A 22,887-nucleotide genomic window follows, 5' to 3' on the forward strand; every position below is an offset into this window, starting at 1 on the left:
CAGCAACAACATCAACAACAACAGCAACAACAGCAACAACATCAACAACATCAACAACAGCAACAACAACATCAACATCAACAACAACACCAACAACAGCAACAACAGCAACAACAACATCAACAACAACAGCAACAACAGCAACAACAACATCAACAACAGCAACAACATCAACAACAACAGCAACAACAGCAACAACAACAACAACAACAGCAACAACAGCAACAACAACATCAACAACAGCAACATCAACAACAACAGCAACAACAACATCAACAACAGCAACATCAACAACAGCAACAACAGCAACATCAACAACGACAACATCAACAACAACATCAACAACAACAGCAACAGCAACAGCAACAACATTAACAACAACATCAACAACATTAACAACAGCAACAGCAACATCAACATCAACATCAACAACAACAACATCAACAACATTAACAACAGCAACAGCAACATCAACATCAACATCAACAACATCAACAACAACAGCAACACTATCAGCAGCAACAACATCAACAACAGCAACAATAACAACAGCAACAACAACAACAACAGCAACAACAACAACAGCAACAACATCATCAACAACAACAGCAACAATAACAGCAACAACATCAACAACAACAACAGCAACAATAACAGCAACAACATCAACAACAACAACATCAACAACAACATCAACAACATCATCAACAACAACAACATCATCATCAACAACAACAACAACAAACAGGTTTACCAACAGGAAGTGTCACCTCAAGCTTCGCTACAGAAACTGAAATATCTGAAACTGATCTGAAAGCGAGAAAAATGTTCGGATATAGACCTCCTCAGTCCTGCTGCCTGGTCTCTGAATGTTGAGTAAAATGTCAACAAAAAAACAGCAAAATGTCCTCTCGATTGCTTTTATCCTTCAACGATAATAACAACAACATCCGAACACCAAAAATCTCAGTCAGAAAAATCATTCAAGACTCCGAAAGATTTTTAAAATATCCCATAAAACAGGTCAAACCCCCGAGCGGCAGATTCGGTCTGTCATCAACCCAAAACACGAGCGTCTCTGTCCTCATGTCCTCGTATTCCAAAATGTCCAGACGAGCGTTCTCAGCCTGACTTTGACCCTGCAGATGGACCTCGGAGACAGGCATGTCCCTCGTCCTCCAGCAGACTCACCTGCTGCAGTTTGTGTCTTAGTCGTCCTGATTGTGACGGAAACAGCTGAGCTCCGTCTGATAATCCAGCTGTCGTTAACATCTGGACACGTGAGTGTGTGTGTGTGTGTGTGTGTGGTCACATGAATGTGTGCATGTACATGTGTGTTTATGAGTGTGAAGTCAGTCAGCTGATGGGATTACTGTGCAGCAGGATTTGGGTCTCTGCCTGATTTTTCTCTCTTTCTGACTCACTTCATGCTCACTGATTATTTTCATATAAATGTGGTTCAATAAAAAAAAAAAACAAAGAAAAAACTATTATAATAATCATTTAAAAAAATAAAATTCAAAACAAAGAAATAAAAATAGATTTTTTCAAAAATAAAATTCAAAACAAAGAAATCTGCCATGAGTGAGAGGTTTATAAAGACAGCAATAACACTATAAAAAAAAAAAAATTAAAAAAAGATCTGATAAAGTCAACAGCAGTGAGCTCAGCAGAAATCAAACGTACGGAGACGCAGTAAAACGTGTCGTGTGTCCACACTGACCTTCATGCCGGTGGTCTCTGTCTCCAGTTTGGACAGGTGGTTGGAGTTGTCCTCCAGCTCCCTCCTCAGGTGGGAGTTCTCCTTTCGGAGCGCCTCCACCTGGTGGGCCAGCTGGTCGTATGAAGCCACGGCGTTGGCCATCTTCACAGCCTGCAGCGCCTCCTGCAGGAGCACACAGGAGGAGGCGTCATCAGCAAACACCAAAACCAGAATAAAACAACAGAAAAACAAAAAAAAAAGAGAAACAACACGATTCTGAAACATTTCAACATTTTGTTTTTTACTTTCCTTTTTTTTGTGGTTTTATTAAGGTAAATTTACAAATCTCGTCCGGCCTGGGAACGCCTCGGGGTCTGAAATACTCGGCTCTGCCTGATGGCATCACGATCCCGCCCCACGACTCGGCCCCACGCCACGCCCCCGCCCCACAACCACGCCCCCGCCCCACGACCCCACACCCCACGACTCAGCCCGACGATCCCGCCCCACGACCACGCCCCCGGTTAACAGAAGGAAATGAATGGATTAATATTTAGGTATTTTCGCAATCTTTAGGTCATTTCTTCTTAGTTTGCTTATTGTCTTATTCCCATTTTTTTTGAAAGAAATCAAGCTAACAATTACTGATAAAACAGATGATTTCTCTCTGCTTTCAGTGATGCAGCTTTCTGAAGGTACTGACCTCATTCGCTCAAGACGACAACGGCTCACTTTATTATTATTATTTTTTATTATTATTATTATTATTATTGTTGTTGTTATTTTATTGTTATTATTATTATTATAGTTTTAGACAATACTTTAGGTTCAGTGAGCCGTTTCACCTTCAACCAAACTCCATTCAGAAAACATCGTATTTAGACCTGTCTGCCTCGTTTGCTCTGTTTACTGCCCCCTGTCACCTCCTCCTCCTCCTCCTCCTCTTCCTCCTCCTCTTCGGCGGCAGCAGATGGCTCTCGGGGAGCGTCTCATCATCTGTCACTTCAGTTTGAGTTTGGCTCGCTGTTCCTCGGTCTGTTAGATAACTCGTTATCTAAGTTTCTCCTGCGGCTGTTTTCCAGCCTCCGCTCATCTGATCCTGAATCAGTCTGATAACACAAACACTGAGCGCTCGTTACTGTGCTCTTCATCTCTGCTCTTCACATCTCTGCTCTTCATCTCTGCTCTTCACCTCTGCTCTTCACCTCTGCTCTTCATCTCTGCTCTTCATCTCTCTGCTCTTCATCTCTGCTCTTCATCTCTGCTCTTCATCTCTCTGCTCTTCATCTCTGCTCTTCATCTCTGCTCTTCATCTCTCTCTTCTCTTCATCTCTGCTCCTCTCTCTGCTCTTCATCTCTCTGCTCTCATCTCTGCTCTTCATCTCTCTGCTCTTCATCTCTCTGCTCTTCATCTCTGCTCTTCATCTCTCTCTCTTCATCTCTCTGCTCTCTCATCTCTTTGCTCTTCATCTCTGCTCTTCATCTCTCTGCTCTTCATCTCTCTGCTCTTCATCTCTGCTCTTCATCTCTCTGCTCTTTCTCTCTGCTCTTCATCTCTCTGCTCTTCATCTCTCTGCTCTTCATCTCTCTGCTCTTCATCTCTCTGCTCTTCCTCTCTGCTCTTCATCTCTCTGCTCTTCATCTCTCTGCTCTTCATCTCTTTGCTCTTCATCTCTGCTCTTCTGCTCTCATCTCTCTGCTCTTCATCTCTCTGCTCTTCATCTCTCTGCTCTTCCTCTCTGCTCTTCATCTCTCTGCTCTTCATCTCTCTGCTCTTCATCTCTGCTCTCTCTCTCTCTCTTCATCTCTCTGCTTCATCTCTCTGCTTCATCACCTTCTTGCAGATTAATTTCTGTTAACCCTTTGAAACCTGCAGCAACATCGATTTTCTTGCGCTGCTTTCACAAAGTATCTAAAGCTTTGCACTTTGTTCTCTTTCACAAAAATGGGATTAAAGTCAGTGAGCAACTTGGTAAGAAATGTTGACGAAAGAATAGAAGATTTAGAGAATGATTTTAGAGATTTTATAAAAACATAGATAAAATGTCATATTTAAGTCGTATTGTATTTAAAGTGATCATATTAAATATTTGAAATTATGTTAAAAGTTTTTATTAATTATTAAGCACTTTTTTTTCAGGTCTTTTGTTTAAAAATGTTCTATGTTGTTTGTTTAAGGTTTCTGGGTTTTTTGTTGTTTTTTTTTTACTAATTCTCAGGTAATTTTCTTGTACTTTTTACTAATTTCTTGTTGTTCTTTTTAGTTTTTATTTTTTCCTTGCTCATTGCTCAGGTTTCAAAGGGTTAAACTGCAGGAAATATCTGAATATGAATTTGCGTCTTAAATATTAGGACTCTGCTTATTTTGTTGTGTATGTTTGTAGACACGTGTGCTGCTTGTGTGTATTGATTCATGTGTGCTGATTGTTTTTTAATAGCAGTTGCGTAACAACATTATTGACTCTGAAGCAAACGTGGATCATAACGAGGAAACAGCTGAATTTGACAAACTGACGACACATTTCATCAGTTTTTTACGCTGAATGTTTTTACGATTGTGTTAAAAAAAGTTTTTGGATAAAATTCAGATGATGTTTTTTTGATTATTTGCATAATTACTTTATATAAACTTAAGGTGGTGCTTGTTGATCTGTTAGTTTCCATGGAAACGTACTGACTAATTAGATTCACGTTAAACCCTAAACACACTGAAGGAGCTTTTTGCTGAGTGTATTTTGATGCTTTTGTACTTCGACATACATGAGTAGCATTTGGAGTGCAGGACTTGTAACCGAGTATTTCTACACTATAGTATTTTTACTGCAGTAGAGTAAACCGTCCTCTGCTGGTGGACAGAAACAAACACACACACACACACACACACACACACACACACACAGCTAGCTCAGACCAATAACGAACGCTCACACTGAGCGTGTGTGACACAGTGAGGTCACCGCTCCGCGCTCAGAGCTGCACACGCTCACTCAGCTCCTCATCACGTGACCAAATCAGACCGTGACCTTCAGTTCAGAGAGTCGACGCGTGGAGACGACGTGACGCTGCTGTTTGTTTGTTTGTTTCAGGTGGTGAATAAAAAACAGTTTCTGTCGGTGCTGAGACGGTTCAGAGTCTCTGCAGCTGATCTGAAGTCAGCGGTCGCTCAGCGCAGAAAATGTCACCGCTGCTGCATTCATTATGAAGAGCGGAGCCCCAGGGGATTGTGGGAAAGAGGAAGGAGGAGTGGTTTTATGTGGATTTACAGGACGGGCTGCAGAGGACTGAACCACAGCAATAACCTTGTTTTGTTTTCAGTTTTCATAATTTTTATCATTTTATCAGCTGATATTTAAGACGCTCTGCAGACAAACAAAATCATTATTTGTACCACGATGAACTCAAGAATTAACAGCATTTATTCTGATGATATTAATCTGAGGGTCGAAGCTCTGGAGGATAAGTTAACCTCAATGTCCAAATCTGTCAAAGATGGGTTTCTGGATTTTTTTAACTGTCAACATTTGTAAATTAATATAAGATGAACTTAAAATAGTGTATTACCCTATTTTATTTGATTCATTTTACTGTATTATTTTATTCCACTGTATGTCATTCTATTTAAATCTCATTTTATTTAATTTATTTCAACAGATTGTATTTTTATTCCATTTTACTTTATTTTATTTTATTATTTTTTGATATTCCCCTTTTTTCAATTTAATTTAATTTTTAAATTTTATTTAATTTCATTTCACTTTATTCTATCTAACTTAATTTTATTTTATTTTTTCCTTTGATTTCATTTTATTTCATTTAATTTAATTTCGGTCTTAGTTTATTTTATTAAATTTGAATTTATTCTATTTTGTTCATTTCTGTACACTTTTGGGGGGTTGGGGTGGATTACATGTGTGCTGAATCAGTTTACGGTGATTTGCTGCTGACAGAAAATGCAATATATCTTCTTTTTATACTGTTCTTATGCTTTAATTCTGGCTGTTACTTTTACATCTCCCAGTTCATTTTTTTTAAATTAGCTGCCTTCTAATAAAGAAAAACAAATTTCTTTCCACCTCGCTCCCTCTGGACATCAGCTCTTTGTTTACTTATTAAACATGCAAAAAAAAAAAAAAAAATGGATGAGGGCGTCGGCCGGCGGGCGGTTTGGACTTTTGGGGCCTTAAAACACAGCACAGAGACACAGCAGGACGTTCACACCACGAGTCACATTCACACATTAACGACGACCCGCTCCGCCTCCTGACGCTCCGTTACGATGTCATCGACGAAACAGAGCAGTGACAGAAACGTGTTTGTTTCACAGTCCGAGTTCTGGATCGAAGATTTCTCAATAAAGGTCATTTCAGGGTTCAGACTCATTAAGATCAACGACCGTCCTCACAAATACAATACAAAGACGTGTGTGTGTGTGTGTGTGTGTGTGTGTCTGTGAGTGAGTGTGTGTGTGTGTGTGTGTGTGTGTGTGTGAAGGTCCCCTTCGTACTGCTGACCTCAGCTGCTGTGTGTGTGTGTGTGTGTGTTTTCTCATCAAAAACCTGCTCTATATATTGATGTTCTCTGTTACCACGGTAACAGGCCCACATCCCCCCTCCATCACCATGGTGACACATTTACATCAAGCAGTGTCTCTTTCTGCCTCTCCTGTCATCTCACACACACACACACACACACACACACACACACACACACGCAGAGCGCTCCCTGCTGCAGTCGCTGGCAGCAGAGCATGTTGGGTAAAAAAACTGTGGGAGCTCCCTGGAGGATGACCAATCAGACAGAGATTTTTAAATGAGGACCGTTAACGGTGCAGTTGCTATGGCAATGTCCGATGTGATGCCTGTGACCCCGATCTGAGATGAAGAAGACGAGGAAGAGGAGAGGCGAAACAGGAAGAGACAAAAACAGCCTGCAGGGAAGTACGTTTAGGAAGTACGTTTACTCCATGACTGTAATCGAGTACTGTTTAACCCCTTAGTGACTGTTTGACTCACACACTGAGGAGGAGGAGACTGAGAATTATCCATAATTAATCTAAAAACATAGTGGCTTTATGACTAGGACTGATGTTGTGAAAACAATAAACTCAATGAAAGTAGAAAAACATATTAATGTATAATATTTTCTTAAGCGCTTAGCTTGATTTTGAAAGTTGCATTTTGTGTGCAAAGAAATAAAGTGGGCCCTAAAGGGTTAAGTGAATTGGATTTGACTCCTTTTTGAATATGTGAAGCGAGTCATTTTGTATTTGGCCATTTCTTTTTCTTTATGTTTTTCATTTTTTGCAATTATTACTTTGATTTTTGTATAATATATTTTTTTTATTTCCTTTTTACATGTTTGAAATAAATAGAAATCAAATCTAATCAAATTAAACTTAGATTATTATTATCATTATTATTCTCTCTTATGCTTCTGATGTTTCAGAGTTCATCATCTATCAGTGCTGTTTGTGCTGGTTCATCTGCTCCTCTTCCTCCTCCTCCTGCTGCTGCAGCTGATGAAGATCACTGAGGTTCGTGTGTTTACTCGCTGATTTCACGTGAAATCATCGTCAGTGTGAATCGACGGATCGCTTTGTGGAGCCGATCACAGACTGGAGGATTTCCCTCTTAAAGTCAGGTTTTCAGGTTTCTTAAACGCTCGTCCTGTTTCTGAACAAAGAGCGCGTCGATCGGCCCCTCCCCCCCAACATCCTCCCCAGCCTCCGTCTCTCCCTCTCCCTGTGGGGACTGTCTGGTGTTACCGTGGCAACCGCACCCTGTGGCAACCGCCGCATCCTCGGGCAAAGAGAGGAGAAGATGGCGCCGGAGAAAGGAGAGCGGCTGCAGACAGTAACGTCAGCCTCAGTGTGAAACTGAAACGCCGTCAGGACATTTTAATGTTAAAACATAAACAGGATGAGATCTGAACCTGCGTCGCTCTAACAGCTGAGAGCCGGCGAATCACACTGTTTCCTGTCAGCTGATCATCAGCACTGAACTCTGGATCAGACTGCAGGACATTCGCTCATTTGAACTGTTTTTTTTCCTTCAATCTAACTTAATTTCATTTTTCATGTAATTTTATTTAGTTTAATTACATTCTTTAACAAGTAATTAACAAACTTCAGGTAAATTGAAGCACATTGTGCTGATAATAGGCCAACCTCTCCTGACTGCAGGACTCTGACTTCAGCTTCTGTCAAACTTCTGTGCTGTTAATCATTTTACTCAGGAATTAAAAACTTTTGAGTCGGCCTACTTCTCCTATAGCTGCCGACAGCCTGCCGACATTCACAGTTAGAGAAAGGCTGAAAATAAGCTCATGTGCTTGTGGCCCCGGGCCCCCAAAACATTACATCTGCCCCTGGTAATAATAATGAGAGCTCAGCGCGAGCGGCCGGATGAGACACGGAGCGATGCGTCCCGCTGTTTCTAAATAATTCATCCAAAGTCTGATTAAAGCTGAAACTAACACAAAGTCGTCTGTAGAGTCTAAAGAAGTCACTTTCACCTCTGCAGATGTGTCTGTTTCAGACACTTTGGTGCTGTGAGGAGAAGCTGCGCTCTGTCTGTCTGTCTCACTGCGCTGCTGTCGGACCATCGGCTGTTTGAGCCGCCATGATGAAATGCTGTGGCTGTCAAACAGTCAGCTGTTCTGCAGTCAAAGTCCTTCACTGCATTTGGTTCTTTGCGGCGCTATTCTTATTATCATTGGCTGTTCATGTTGTCTGTCAAAACACGGCTGGAATGAGTTCTATTGACATTCTATCGATTACGTCTCATATTTCAATCGAGGAAAAGTTATATCGCGAGTGATTTCATTATCGTTTTATCGCCCAGCCCTACTTTCACTAATATTCAGAGCTTTTAGCAAACTGGTTTGATTTCTTTAATAAAAAATAGGCAACGAGCAACTTGTTCAGCAAATTGAAATAAATTAGTTGATTTAGGCAATTATTTTTAAAAGACGTTTTTCAGCAGAATTTTAGAAGAAACTCAGAACAGAAACAGGTTCAGTCTCTGCAGCATCAGTTGCCATGGTGATCCAGCAGGTTGAAAAAAGAGCCAGCTTCGCAGGAAACTCTGACTTGAGACTCAACAGACCTGCTGAGACACTGATCTGGACACCCCCGTGGAGACAACATGTCCACCTCCGACCGTTCAGCAGCCATCGGACTTTGAAACCAGCTTGAAGCAGAAATCGCAGATGAATTAAGTTCCGGCTCAAACTTTTAGCAGATTTAAACTGTCAGTCACCAACAAGACGGAGGTCAAAGGTCGGAGGAGATGTTCAGTTCGTGTTTACAGTCTGAAAACACTCGTTTTCCCCCAAAAAAAACGCTGTTACGTAACATGACATCATCACTCAACTTCACATCAACTTCCAGCTCAGAGAGGAAGGACTTCCTGTCCCTGAGATTCCGAACAACCCGAACATCCTAAACATCCCAAACATCCAACACATCCAACACATCCAACACATCCAGAAACACATCCAACACATCCAACACATCCAGAACATCCAGAACAACATCCAACACATCCAACACATCCAACACATCCAGAACATCCAAACATCCAACACATCCAACACATCCAACACATCCAGAACATCCTAAACATCCAAACACATCCAACACATCCAACACATCCAGAACATCCTAAACATCCAACACATCCAACACACCCAAACATCCAGAACATCCTAAACATCCAACACATCCAACACATCCAACACATCCAGAACATCCTAAACATCCAACACATCCAAACACATCCAAACATCCAACACATCCAAACATCCAAAACATCCTAAACATCCAACACATCCAAACACATCCAGAACATCCTAAACATCCAAACATCCCGAACATCCAACACATCCAACACATCCAGAACATCCTAAACATCCTAAACATCCCGAACATCCAACACATCCAACACATCCAGAACATCCTAAACATCCAAACATCCAAACATCCAACACATCCAAACATCCAACACATCCAACACATCCAGAACATCCTAAACATCCAAACATCCATCCAACACATCCAAACATCCAAACACATCCAGAACATCCAAACATCCAACACATCCAAACACATCCAACACATCCAGAACATCCAACACATCCAACAACACATCCAAACACATCCAACACATCCAACACATCCAGAACATCCAAACATCCAACACATCCAACACATCCAAACACATCCAGAACATCCTAAACATCCAACACATCCAACACATCCAGACACATCCAAACATCCAAACATCCAAACATCCAACACATCCAAACATCCAAACATCCAAACACATCCAACAACATCAAACACATCCAAACATCCTAAACATCCAACACATCCAACACATCCAAACATCCTAAACATCCAACACATCCAACACATCCAGAACATCCTAAACATCCTAAACATCCCGAACATCCAACACATCCAACACATCCAGAAACATCCTAAACATCCTAAACATCCAAACATCCGAAACATCCTAAACACATCCAACACATCCAACACATCCACATCCTAAACATCCAACACATCCAACACATCCAACACATCCAAACATCCAAACATCCAACACATCCAACACATCCAACACATCCAGAACATCCTAAACATCATCCAACACATCCAACACATCCAGAACATCCTAAACATCCAACACATCCAACACATCCAGAACAAACATCCAACATCCAACACCAGATCCAGAAACACATCCAAACATCCTAAACATCCAACACATCCAACACATCCAACACATCCAAACATCCATCATCCAAACATCCAAACATCCAATCCAACATCCAACACATCCAACACATCCAGAAACATCCAACACATCCAACACATCCAAACACATCCTAAACATCCAACACATCCAAACATCCTAAACATCCAACACATCCAACATCCAGAACATCCAAACATCAACACATCCAACACATCCAGAACATCCTAAACATCCAACACATCCAAACATCCTAAACACATCCTAAACATCCAACACATCCTAAACATCCCGAACATCCAACCAACCAAACATCCAACACATCCAGAACATCCTAAACATCCAACACATCCAAACATCCAAACATCCAACATCCAACACCATCCAGAACATCCTAAACATCCAACACATCCAACATCCTAATCCAACACATCCAAACATCAACATCCACATCCAACACATCCAACACATCCAAACATCCTAAACATCCAACGCATCCAACACATCCAGAACATCCTAAACATCCAACACATCCAACATCCAACACATCCAACACATCCAGAACATCCAGAAACATCCAACACATCCTAAACATCCCGAAACACATCCAACACATCCAACACATCCAGAACATCCTAAACATCCAACACATCCAACATCCAAACATCCAACACATCCAAACATCCATCCAACACATCCTAAACATCCAACACATCCAAACATCCAACACATCACATCCAAAACATCCAACATCCAACAATCCAACACATCCAGAACATCCTAAACATCCAACACATCCTAAACATCCAACATCCAACACATCCAACACATCCAACACATCCAAACATCCTAAACATCCCGAACATCCAAACATCCAACACATCCAGAACATCCTAAACATCCAACATCCAACATCCAAACATCCTAAACATCCAACACATCCAACACATCCAAACATCCTACATCCAACACATCCGAATCCTATCCAAAACATCCCAACACATCCTAAACATCCAACGAACATCCAACACATCCAACACATCCAACACATCCAAACATCCTAAACATCCAACACATCCAATCCCGAACATCCCGAACATCCAACACATCCAACAACATCCAGAACATCCTAAACATCCAACACATCCAACATCCCGAACATCCAACATCCAACCGAACATCCAAAATCCAACATCCAACACATCCAAACATCCAAACATCCATCCACGAACATCCAACACATCCAACAACACATCCTAAACATCCAACACATCCTAAACATCCCGAACACATCCAACACATCCAACACATCCAGAACATCCAAACATCCAACCACATCCTAAACATCCCGAATCCCATCATCCAAACACATCCCATGAACACATCCTAACATCCAACACATCCAAAACATCCAACACATCCAACATCCAACACATCCAACACATCCAACACATCCAACACATCCTAAACATCCAACACATCCTAAACATCCAAACATCCCAAAATCCATCCATCCAAACATCCCAACATCCTAAACATCCCGAACATCCAACACATCCAACACATCCAGAAATCCTAAACATCCAACGCATCCAACACATCCAGAACATCCTAAACATCCAACACATCCTAAACACATCCTAAACATCCCGAACATCCAACACATCATCCAACACATCCAAACATCCAAAACATCCAACACATCCAAAAACATCCTAAACATCCAACACATCCAAACATCCAACACATCCAAACATCCAAACATCCAAACATCCAAACACATCCAACACATCCCCTAACATCCTAAACATCCTAAACATCCAAACATCCCGAACATCCAATCCAAACATCCAAACATCCAACACATCCAACACATCCAAACAACCTAAACATCATCCAACATCCAAACATCCCGAACATCCAAACACATCCAACATCATCACATCCCGAACATCCAGAACATCCCGAACATCCAACACATCCAACACATCCAAACACATCCAGAACATCCAACACATCCAACATCCAACACATCCAAACATCCAAACATCAACACATCCCGAACATCCAAACATCCAAACATCCAACACATCCCGAACATCCAAACATCCAACCAACACATCCCGAACATCCAACACATCCCGAACATCCTAAACATCCAGAACATCCTAAACATCCTAAACATCCAACACATCCAACACATCCAGAACATCCAACACATCCAACAACACATCCCGAACATCCAACACATCCTGAACATCCTAAACATCCAGAACATCCTAAACATCCTAAACATCCAACACATCCAACACATCCCGAACATCCAACATCCAACACATCCAACACATCCCGAACATCCCGAACATCCAAAACATCCAACACATCCAACACATCCAAAACATCCAACACATCCTGAACATCCAGAACATCCCGAACATCCAAACATCCAACACATCCAACACATCCCGAACATCCAACACATCCTAAAAATCCTGAACATCCAGAACATCCAACACATCCAACACATCCCGAACATCCAACACATACCGAACATCCAGAACATCCTAAACATCCAACACATCCAACACATCCAACACATCCCGAACATCCCGAACATCCAAAACATCCAACACATCCAACACATCCCTAACATCCCGAACATCCAAAACATCCAACACATCCAACACATCCAAAACATCCAAAACATCCAACACATCCAACACATCCCGAACATCCCGAACATCCAACACATCCAACACATCATGAACATCCACAACATCCAACACATCCAACACATCACGAACATCCAGAACATCCAACACATCCAACACATCACGAACATCCAACAACATCCAACACATCCCGAACATCCAACACATCCAACACATCCCGAACATCCAACACATCCAACACATCCCGAACATCCAAAACATCCCCAAAATCCAGAACATCCAGAACATCTCCAACATCCTAAACCGTCACCACCCAAAAACACAGATCCTGTACATCTGATCCGCCACAGAGGTCAGAGGTCAAACAGCATTCACACAGACTGTCTGAATGTAAACATCCAATTTCTGACAAAAAGAAGAATCCTCTGATGTCACTACAAACGTTAAACATGGACGAAGACAAACAGAGACAGATACAGAGACAGAGACAGACAGACAAACAGAGACAGAGACAGAGAGAGACAGATACAAAGACAGATTTGAAGCAGAGAGAGAGACAGAGACAGATACAGAGACAGAGACAGTTATAGAGACAGATACAGATACAGAGACAGAGAGAGAGACAGTTATAGAGACAGATACAGATACAGAGACAGAGAGAGAGACAGTTATAGAGACAGATACAGAGACAGAGACAGTTATAGAGACAGATACAGATACAGAGACAGAGAGAGAGACAGTTATAGAGACAGATACAGATACAGAGACAGAGAGAGAGACAGTTATAGAGACAGATACAGAGACAGAGACAGTTATAGAGACAGATACAGATACAGAGACAGAGAGAGAGACAGTTATAGAGACAGATACAGATACAGAGACAGAGAGAGAGACAGAGACGTCTATTGAAAAAGCCAAAATATGAAGTCAAACTGAGGCCAGACCAAATTTAAAGTGGAATTCTTTAAAAAAAAAAAAAAAAGATAGAAATTCAGAGAAAATTAGTAAACAAAAACAACAACAACAACTAGGAGTGGACAGATTATCGATCTGGACGATTATTTGGCATTTTGCAGATTATCTGTATTCGCGTTTTATTTTAATGATCGCCAATAAAATTAATTAATTAAAAAGTGCAAAAAAAGTGTGAGCATGGGAGGAACTTTTACTTTGTAACACTATTTTTATTCTTACATTTTTCATCTAAATTTTCATTTGTCTTTATAAAACAAAGTGCGGTGAACTTTATATGATGTTGACAGTTTCTGTTTTGATTAAACATTTGCTAAAGGCATTTAAAAAACGTTTTTTAGATTCCAAATTCTACATTTTGACAGAAATATTTTCATTTTTATTGTAAATTCATATCAGTTCCAAATATCGGTCATCGGCCTCATTAACTACTGACAATCGTAACGGACCTGAAAACCAATATTGGTCGACCGCTAATAACAACCCATACCACTAAGAGAAAATACACATCAAAAATACGAGCAGTAAACACAGAATTAAGACTACTTAGTTCTTTGATTTCTTGATCTTTTAAAAGTGACTTAAATTCTCCGACAGTGATCAGTTTCAGCTCCTTCTGTCAGTTATTTCAAGTATAAAAGTTTAAATTTAACAGATTAATAGTTTTTTTGATTCTGTGTGACTTAATATGAACACGTTAAAATGCAAATTAAATTAAAAGATAAATTAAAACAGATGAATTAAAATAGACATAATCAGGCAGACAGATGATCACATCGTCATCAACTGATTTGATTTCTTTCAAAAGCATTGCAAAGCAACAGAGAGCAACTGGAGAAGAGACGATTCAAAATGAGCAAGAAATTAGCAAAAATTACATGACGATTACCCCCAAAATACCAAAGAAAATAAAAATGAAAAATAAATATAGAAAACAAAGAAACAAACAAAAAGTAAAACAACAACAACAAAACAGCAAAAGAAAAAAAAAAAAACAAGGAAATGACCTAAAAACTGCTCAAAAATAAAAAGAATTCTGGAAAATAAAACAATCCCAAATAAATAATCACGATATCAGTATAATTCTCTGGACATTTCTCTAAAACTTCTTTTTTTTACCATGATTCTGAATGCAGCACTAGAAAAGTGACAATCTGGGTCTCAAAGGGTTAAAAGAGGTCACTGATGGTGCGCACATTAATGTGAGCCTTAAACGAGCTGCACAGTTTCCTTCTCAGTGATCCGGTTCAGTCCTCTGCTCTCAGTTTTATCTGTTCTCAGAAACCTCAGAGAAGCCTGCGAGCACAGATAAACAACGTCTGCTGATTTAACCCTTCAGGAGAAACACGCAAGCGTTCATGACCTCCAAATAATCAGCTGATTTTTTCTGCTGAGAGATTTCTGATTTCTGTGAGCAGCAACACGTCCCTCTGCTGCAGAGACGGTCCCCTGTCCACATACCTGTCTGCTGATCGGCCTCCATCTGATCAGCGCCTTACTTTTCTGATCGATCTCCTGTCAGACGACACTTTGACTTCACTTTCATAAAATATGAAGCTGCGGAGACGCCAGACGCTCTGCAGGGAAACAATCCCTCCTGTTCACTTTGCTCTCTGACAAACACTCACCATGAGGACAGGTCACTTCCTGGTGGTGTGTTCAGGGACACTCAGACACCTGAGGCACATTACAGTCAGGAAGTTCAAAAAAAAAAAAAAAAAAGCATTTTAACCCACTGAAACCTGAGCAATCTGTCAGAAACACGGGGAGCAACTCTAACAAGACACAGATCTGCCAAAAAAAAAGTTTAAAAAAGTAACAAGAAAATTACAAAATTAAAAACAAAGACAAAGACCTAAAAGCACTGAAGAATAAAAAAAATATGTATTCATTTTAAATATAACATTCTTATAATTTAAATAATAATAATAATTTTTAGGATAATTTTCTAAAAATTTTTCCATCTTTTTAAAAGTAATTTAAGCTAATATTTCTTGTTAACTAGTTTCCTGCAATTTCTTGCCAAGTTGCTCATTTCATTTTTTCAGATATTTTCAACAGAAATCAAAGCGGCATGTTTGTGAAAGGCGTCTGAACGCAGCGCAGGAAAAGACGATCCAGGTTTCAAAGGGTTAAAGACGATGAGGATGAAGCTGAGCTGTTTTCTCAGAAATGAAACCGTCTGAGTCCCTCTGCTCATCGATCACTTCGTTTGATTCATGTCAGATTAATCTGAGAGTTCAGAAACACGAAGAACGTCACACAAAATCTCGAGTCATCGACTCGTTTGTGTCTCCGTGTTTTGACTCTGTTTATTTGACGAGGATGAACGAAGTGACTTTTGATCGAAGTGAAAATAATGATTCATTAAACAGCCTCATACGGTGGCCCTGAGGGTCAAAACTAGGGGTCGACAGATTATCGATCTGGCTGATTATTGGGGCCGATATTGCAAGAAATTAATAATTTAGAAAATGATTTTTAGAAAGACGGGAGAGCATTTCCAAAATTAAACTGTATTTATGATTATTATAATTTTATGTGTGTAATTATTTTGGGGAGCTATTATAATTTGTGAGCACTTTTTTTCATGTTATTTCTTCTTTTTTTCTTTTTTTGTTTTGATTTTGTTTGTTTGGTTGTTGTCTTTTTCTGTTTTTGTTTTGCTTTGGGGGGGGGCTTAAAAATAACTCAACCATATTTTAAATTATTATTTTATGATTTTAAATCATTACTTTCCCGTTTCCTTTTTTTTTGTCTGGTTGTTGTTTTCTTTCAGTTTTTTCCTTTATTTTCTGCTGCAGCCTCCAGCACAGCACCATCATTACCCAGTCAGACCAGGACAGACCAGGACAGACCAGTACAGACAGGGACAGACCAGTACAGACCGGGACAGACAGGGACAGACCGGGGCAGACCAGTACAGACCAGTACAGACCGGGACAGACCTCATAAATCACCAGCCAACACAAATTCATGTTAGACTGAACATGAAGCAGCTCATGAGACAGTTAAGTCACATTAGCAGCAGCTGCATTCATTCATTTCAAACACTCACAACCTCATTTACTAAATCACTCTGATTTCCTTCTATTTCTCATTTTTAGATTTGACCTCTGATGTTATTTTTATTTATTTATTTTTTGCTGCTGCTTTTTTTCTGACGCCATCAATGATTCATCAGCTCCTCCGCCCTCCGCCCGCATCAAGGAGGGGAGAGAAAATAGGACGCAGCCCCCAAAAAACGCATGAATGATGAACGAAATGCAAATATAGAAATAAAAATGCCGCTTAAAAGCGATTTTTAAGCTCAAACATGTGAATTTAACCTCTCAGTGTGATTTAAAGCCGCAGGTTTCAGGATCTGCCTCCTCCACCCGAAAAAACAGCTGCTTATTGTCTGTCAGTCGCAGCTTTCAGCTGCAGAGGAACCGAACCGAGCCGAGCCGAGCCGAGCGGGTCGGTGTGCACGGTTTACCCGCGTTAAATATGCAGATAGCACGAGACAAGTGCGAGTTTAAGGGAATATAAAGAGCGAAAATATGAAGAGCGATGCGCGCTTACCTCATGACTCCGAGCTGAGCTGAAGATCACTGAGAGACGGAGACAGAGAGGGAGGAGGAGGAGGGGGGAGAGAGAGAGAGAGAGGGAGGAGGAGGAGGGGGGGAGAGAGAGAGAGGAGGAGGAGGAGAGAGAGAGAGAGAGAGAGAGGGAGGAGGAGGAGGAGGAGGGGGGAGGGGGAGGGGGAGGGGGAGGGGGGGAGGGAGGACGAGGAGGAGGGGGAGAGAGAGGGAGGGCGTGGAGGGGGGAGAGAAAGAGAGAGAGGGAGGGGGTGGGGGAGGGATGCTGTTGCAGGTGCATTTCTATATGTCACTCTATGAAATATTCATTTTAATCCATTTTAATGACCTTTAACCTTTGGGGACAGTTTGTCTCACTTTAGTCTCTTTTCTTCTTCCTGTTGTGATAACTGTGTGTGTGTTGATGCATGTGTCCTAAATGTAGTCCAGATTGTGTATTTGAGTGTAATCAGTGAATTTGCAGCTCAGCTCCTACAATAAGTCTAAAATACACTGTGGAAACTAAATAGTTACATTCAGACTGTTCAGGTCCAAAAATGCTCCATTGAAACCCATTCAAACTGACATTTTTGATCCCACAGCCATCAGAGCAGAAAAACAGGACTTGTATTATTTCTGGGTGTCATTCTGGGCTTTTGACTCTGAATTTGTCATTTTGACTATTTTCCACCTGATGAGGTCATTTTGACCATATTTGGCATATGGAGGAAATACATGCTATTTCCACTAGTGACCTGTCACAGTCAATGTAGCTGCTGATCACTGACATATCCCAGACTGTCAGCAGCTACACTCACACACTGACATATCCCAGACTGTCAGCAGCTACACTCACACACTGACATATCCCAGACTGTCAGCAGCTACACTCACACACTGACATATCCCAGACTGTCAGCAGCTACACTCACACACTGAGGAGGAGGAGACTCAACATCATTCATGTTTTTCATCTATAAACATAGTTGCATCATGAAAAAAACTGACATTTTTCATCTGAAAATTAATGAATATTTGATATTTATAATTAGACTGATGTTGTAGAGCGGGCCCTAAAGGGTTAACGTGTGAGGTGACGTCAGTTATTATCACATCAGTTTAAGCTCCAAAATGAAACAGATGATGCTGTTTCTGGTGACATTTGGTTGTTTTTCAGTGACACATTGTTTTTTAGAAACAAACTGTACCATTTCTGGTGGCATTTGTGCGCTGAACCTGAGTGTTCTTCAGCTGCACATGAAACTGTTTCAATGACGCTCATGCACCAAATCTGTGGGGTTTTTTTTTTTTTTTTTTTAAATGAATGCATTAGATTGTTTCTAGTCATGTTTGAGCACAGAACCTGGGTGTTTCTCAGCAACAAGTGCAGTGTTTCGAGTGATGTTTGTGCACTGAATCTGGGTGTTTTTTTTTAGCAACACATCACAATTATTCAGTGCTGTTTTCATTATCACATTCCTTTACTGAACCTGTGTGTTTTTCGGTGACACATCGTGGTGTTTATAGTGGCATTTGTGGACCAAACTTGGGTGTTTTTTCATTGTTGTTTTGGAGCAAATCACATTATTTTAGGTGACGTTTGTGCACCAAATCTGGGCATTTTTAGCGCACCATTTCTAATCACATTCCTTCACTGAACCTGTGTGTTTTTTAGCAGCACATCACACTGTTGTCTAACATGCTTTTGCAGAGTCTGGGTGATTTTCAGCAGCACTATTTTGACTAATACTTTGTGGTGTTTCTAATAGCATTTGTGTAACAAACTTTGGTGTTTTTATAATAAAATATCACAACTGAGAGTCAACAAGTTCACTTCAAGCTGCAGACTCCCTTTTGCATAATAAACCATGTTCATATGAACAGAGGTTTAAAAATGAGCTGCTCATAGACCGAGGCGACCTGCAGGGAGAACAAGACTGACATGTCAATAATAAAGTCAATAGTCGATAATATTCTCTGCAGTTATCCGATGACATTCATTGTTTGAACTTTGCAAACAAATCATGTAAAATATACATATATATATATATATATATATGTGGCCAGAGTGTCTAAGTGAGCTGTTGTGCAGCTCCCCGTGAGTATATTCATATCCCAGAGGTCTGCAGCCTTTTGCTGTGGTGATGTTTTGGGGTGTTTCCTCTCTGCAGGACTCAAACTGTCCACCAGAGGGAGCCACAAGTCTAGTTTTTGGGATCAAGTCCATTCAAATCAAGTCAATTCTATTTATGTTCTTTCCATTATCACAAATCACAATTTTCCTCAGAGGGCTTCACAGCAGACGACATCCCTCAGTCCTTAGACATCGACTGAGGAAAAACTCCCTAAAAAACCCTTTAACAGGGAAAAAAAAAGGTCGATCAACTTCCTAATTTACAGAAAACGTGGAAAAGCGCCACAGCTGCTCGTCCTGCTGGATTAAAGTCTTTCCTTCAGTGTTTCACTGAACTCTGAGCTCATTCTGATAAAATGCATCAACAGGTGATATTATAATAGTTTATGCATAAATAAATATTCATTTATGATGAGATTGTATTCACAGCTATAGAATCTACAGCCTGTAAATAGTCTCTTGTTTTTTTCTTTGTCATTGAAACATTTTGTGAAATGTTGTTCTGTTTAACAAAATGCTACTGGGTTTTTGTTGTTGCTGTTGTTGTTGTTGTTGTTGTTGTTGTTTTTAAAATGTTGCTGTGTTTTGTATAATGTTAAGACAATAAAAAAGAGAAAAATAATAAATACAATCATCATTTTTTTTTCCTTGCAATATCAAGAAAACACCATTTTCTGTCAACCTACTTAAAAAAACATTCTATAAATAATAAACGATCTGCAGTTCTTTGTAACAGGTGGAAGTTGTACTATATTATAACATTTAATTAATATGCTGAATAACAAATTTATATTTTTCCTTTTACATTTGAAGAAATTAACGTGTCAAAAAATATGAAATGTCATGTCATTAATTAACAGTAAATTTAAACATATTTAAAATCATTAAAATTAATTTAAAAGAGTGTATCTGTTGTCATCTGAAGGCATCTGTGACATTTTTCCACACGGTTCTCTGTTTTCTGCTGATGACGTGTGAGTGACGCTGATGGAGGTGGAGGTGTGGTGAGTATTAACTTGAGTACTTTGGAGGATGATGATGATGATGATGAAGATGATGATGGTGATGATGAAGATGATGAGATGTCAAGGTGCGAACTGCAAAAAAGACTTCCGCTCGGAGCCTTCAAAATAAAATTAAAAAGCCTTTTTTTAATTCTTTTATTTTACCAGGATGTTTTTTTATTTCAAAATGTCACATGACAGTAACATCTACATCTGTTACAGTCCAACCTGTTCTCTTACGTAGCAGGAAAAATATATTTTATTTTAATGACTGCTTGTTGAAGTTGTTCGGATTTTATGCCGGATATATATATATAAAATCAGGCTTTTATTCTGAAAATGAAGAGAAAAAAATATGATCGGAAGTGTTGTTTCATTTTTTTGCTGGCGGAGCGGAGAAAGGAGGTGATGGTGATGGAGGGAGGAGGAAGAGGAGGGGGGAGAGGAAGGCTGATGTGTGCTGATCAGCAGCAGGTCTGATGGTGATGATGATGGTGATGATGATGATGATGATGATGATGATGATGATGGTGATGCTGTGAGTCAGAGAGCGGAGGGTTCAGGATGCTCACAGCCGCTCCGGAGTAGACAAACCCCGCACACGGAGAGACCGAGGAGCCGCCGGAGGCGACACGGTGAGTCCGCAGACATCACACCGACTCTCACGCACCGTCCGCGGGGAGCGGGCGAACAGCAGCCCGGCGGCGGGGCTCCGCGCTGGGGCTGATTCCATCAGCAGGGTCGCTGCTGCCGGGGATTTGATTTCATCACCGTGCATGTGTGTGTGTGTGTGTGTGTGTGTGTGTGCGTGATTGTGCACGTTCATCCAAACTACTACCGGGTGCGCGTGCCCGGCCGTGCGCGTGCCCGAGCCCACGTCTGTATGGACGGGAGTCAGAGTGATTAGCATGATGAGAGGAGGTAACGACTCAGACTGAGAACAAAGCAGCAGGTCAGCTGAGTGCGTGCGTGTGTGCGTGTGCGCGCGTGTTGTATAAGTATGTTGTGTGTTGTGACGACACAGAGCACGAGAGTCTGTCAGTGTCAGTCTGTCAGGACTCAGCACAGAAATATCACAGGAGCACCACAAAGATGAAGTACATGTTACAGTATTTTGTTGTATTATAATATTATTATCAGAGTATTAGCGGCAGCGGTGGTAGAAATATTCACACCCTGTACTGTAAAAGTAGACCAAAAATAACCATAACAAATTTACTCCATCACAAGATAAAGTACAGTCACGGTACAATGCTCTATCAAAAAGTACCCTCATGCATTTTTAACCCTTTCAAACGAGAGCATAGTGGTCTGATTTTTCTAAAACATGGGGGAAAAAGCATCGGCCAACTTCACAAGAAATGTCTCTCAAATGGCGAGAAAAAAAGTAAAAGGTGAGGAAGAAAATTACCTGAAAATTAATTTTAAAATGGGGGCAAGAATTATTTTTAATTAATTATTAATTATTTTTAAAAATCTTTGAAAACTTCATTTATAATCAATATAATTTGTTTAAAAACCTGTGATAGGAAAAACAAATATGCATGTATTTTGGTGATTTTCTGCACTTTTTTTGGGTCACATGTCTGTCCATGAGCTTATCGTGGCATCACATTAATGACATAAGAGCCTAAATTTATCACCATGCTGTATCTGCAGCGCTGAGTCACCACGACACGATGCAATCGCCAAACTTCCGTCATGAAACAGTGTGATTTTAAATGTGTTGCGTCATGCTGGGTTTTGTGGGTAATCAGTTGTGATATATTTGTTGTCATTTTTAAACTGAAAATTCTGTCCTAAAAAAAACCAAAAAACTTTGTAAACATCAGTTTGAACTGTTGAAGATTTTCAGTCTTTATCTCACTTCAACCATTTTCATTGTAGCAAAATAGTGGAATGGAAAAGCAAGTGAATTTATTATTCTAGCAGGCTCCCAAAAGTTTAATTTTTATTTGCAATATTAATAATTTATCAATATTTGGAGTCTGTGTTGGAAAGATATTGCAAAACTATACTGTATTGATTTTTTGCATCACCCCTATTAAGTTGCAACCAGAGAGTAACACCCCCCCCCCCGTGAT

At 40.3% G+C, this 22,887-nt stretch overlaps 2 protein-coding genes across 2 annotated transcripts in view; one reads left to right on the plus strand and one right to left on the minus strand.

Annotated features, from left to right (window-relative positions):
* Positions 1 to 17,711, minus strand: part of apc2 (APC regulator of WNT signaling pathway 2) — a 56,544-nt gene extending 38,833 nt beyond the window's left edge. The window contains exons 1-2 of the mRNA XM_042483799.1: positions 17,670 to 17,711; positions 1,724 to 1,885 (exon numbers count right to left, since the gene is read on the minus strand). Coding sequence (XP_042339733.1) covers positions 1,724 to 1,864 — 141 coding nt within the window. The 5' untranslated portion in view covers positions 1,865 to 1,885; positions 17,670 to 17,711. The remainder of the gene's footprint in view (positions 1 to 1,723; positions 1,886 to 17,669) is intronic.
* A 3,500-nt stretch (positions 17,712 to 21,211) lies between these two features.
* diras1a (DIRAS family, GTP-binding RAS-like 1a) overlaps positions 21,212 to 22,887 on the plus strand; it is a 10,883-nt gene continuing 9,207 nt past the window's right edge. The window contains exon 1 of the mRNA XM_042482750.1: positions 21,212 to 21,438. The gene's annotated coding sequence lies outside the window, so the exon portion shown is untranslated. The remainder of the gene's footprint in view (positions 21,439 to 22,887) is intronic.

This window comes from Plectropomus leopardus, chromosome 3 (assembly GCF_008729295.1).
Source record: "Plectropomus leopardus isolate mb chromosome 3, YSFRI_Pleo_2.0, whole genome shotgun sequence".
NCBI classification, from domain to species: domain Eukaryota; kingdom Metazoa; phylum Chordata; class Actinopteri; order Perciformes; family Serranidae; genus Plectropomus; species Plectropomus leopardus.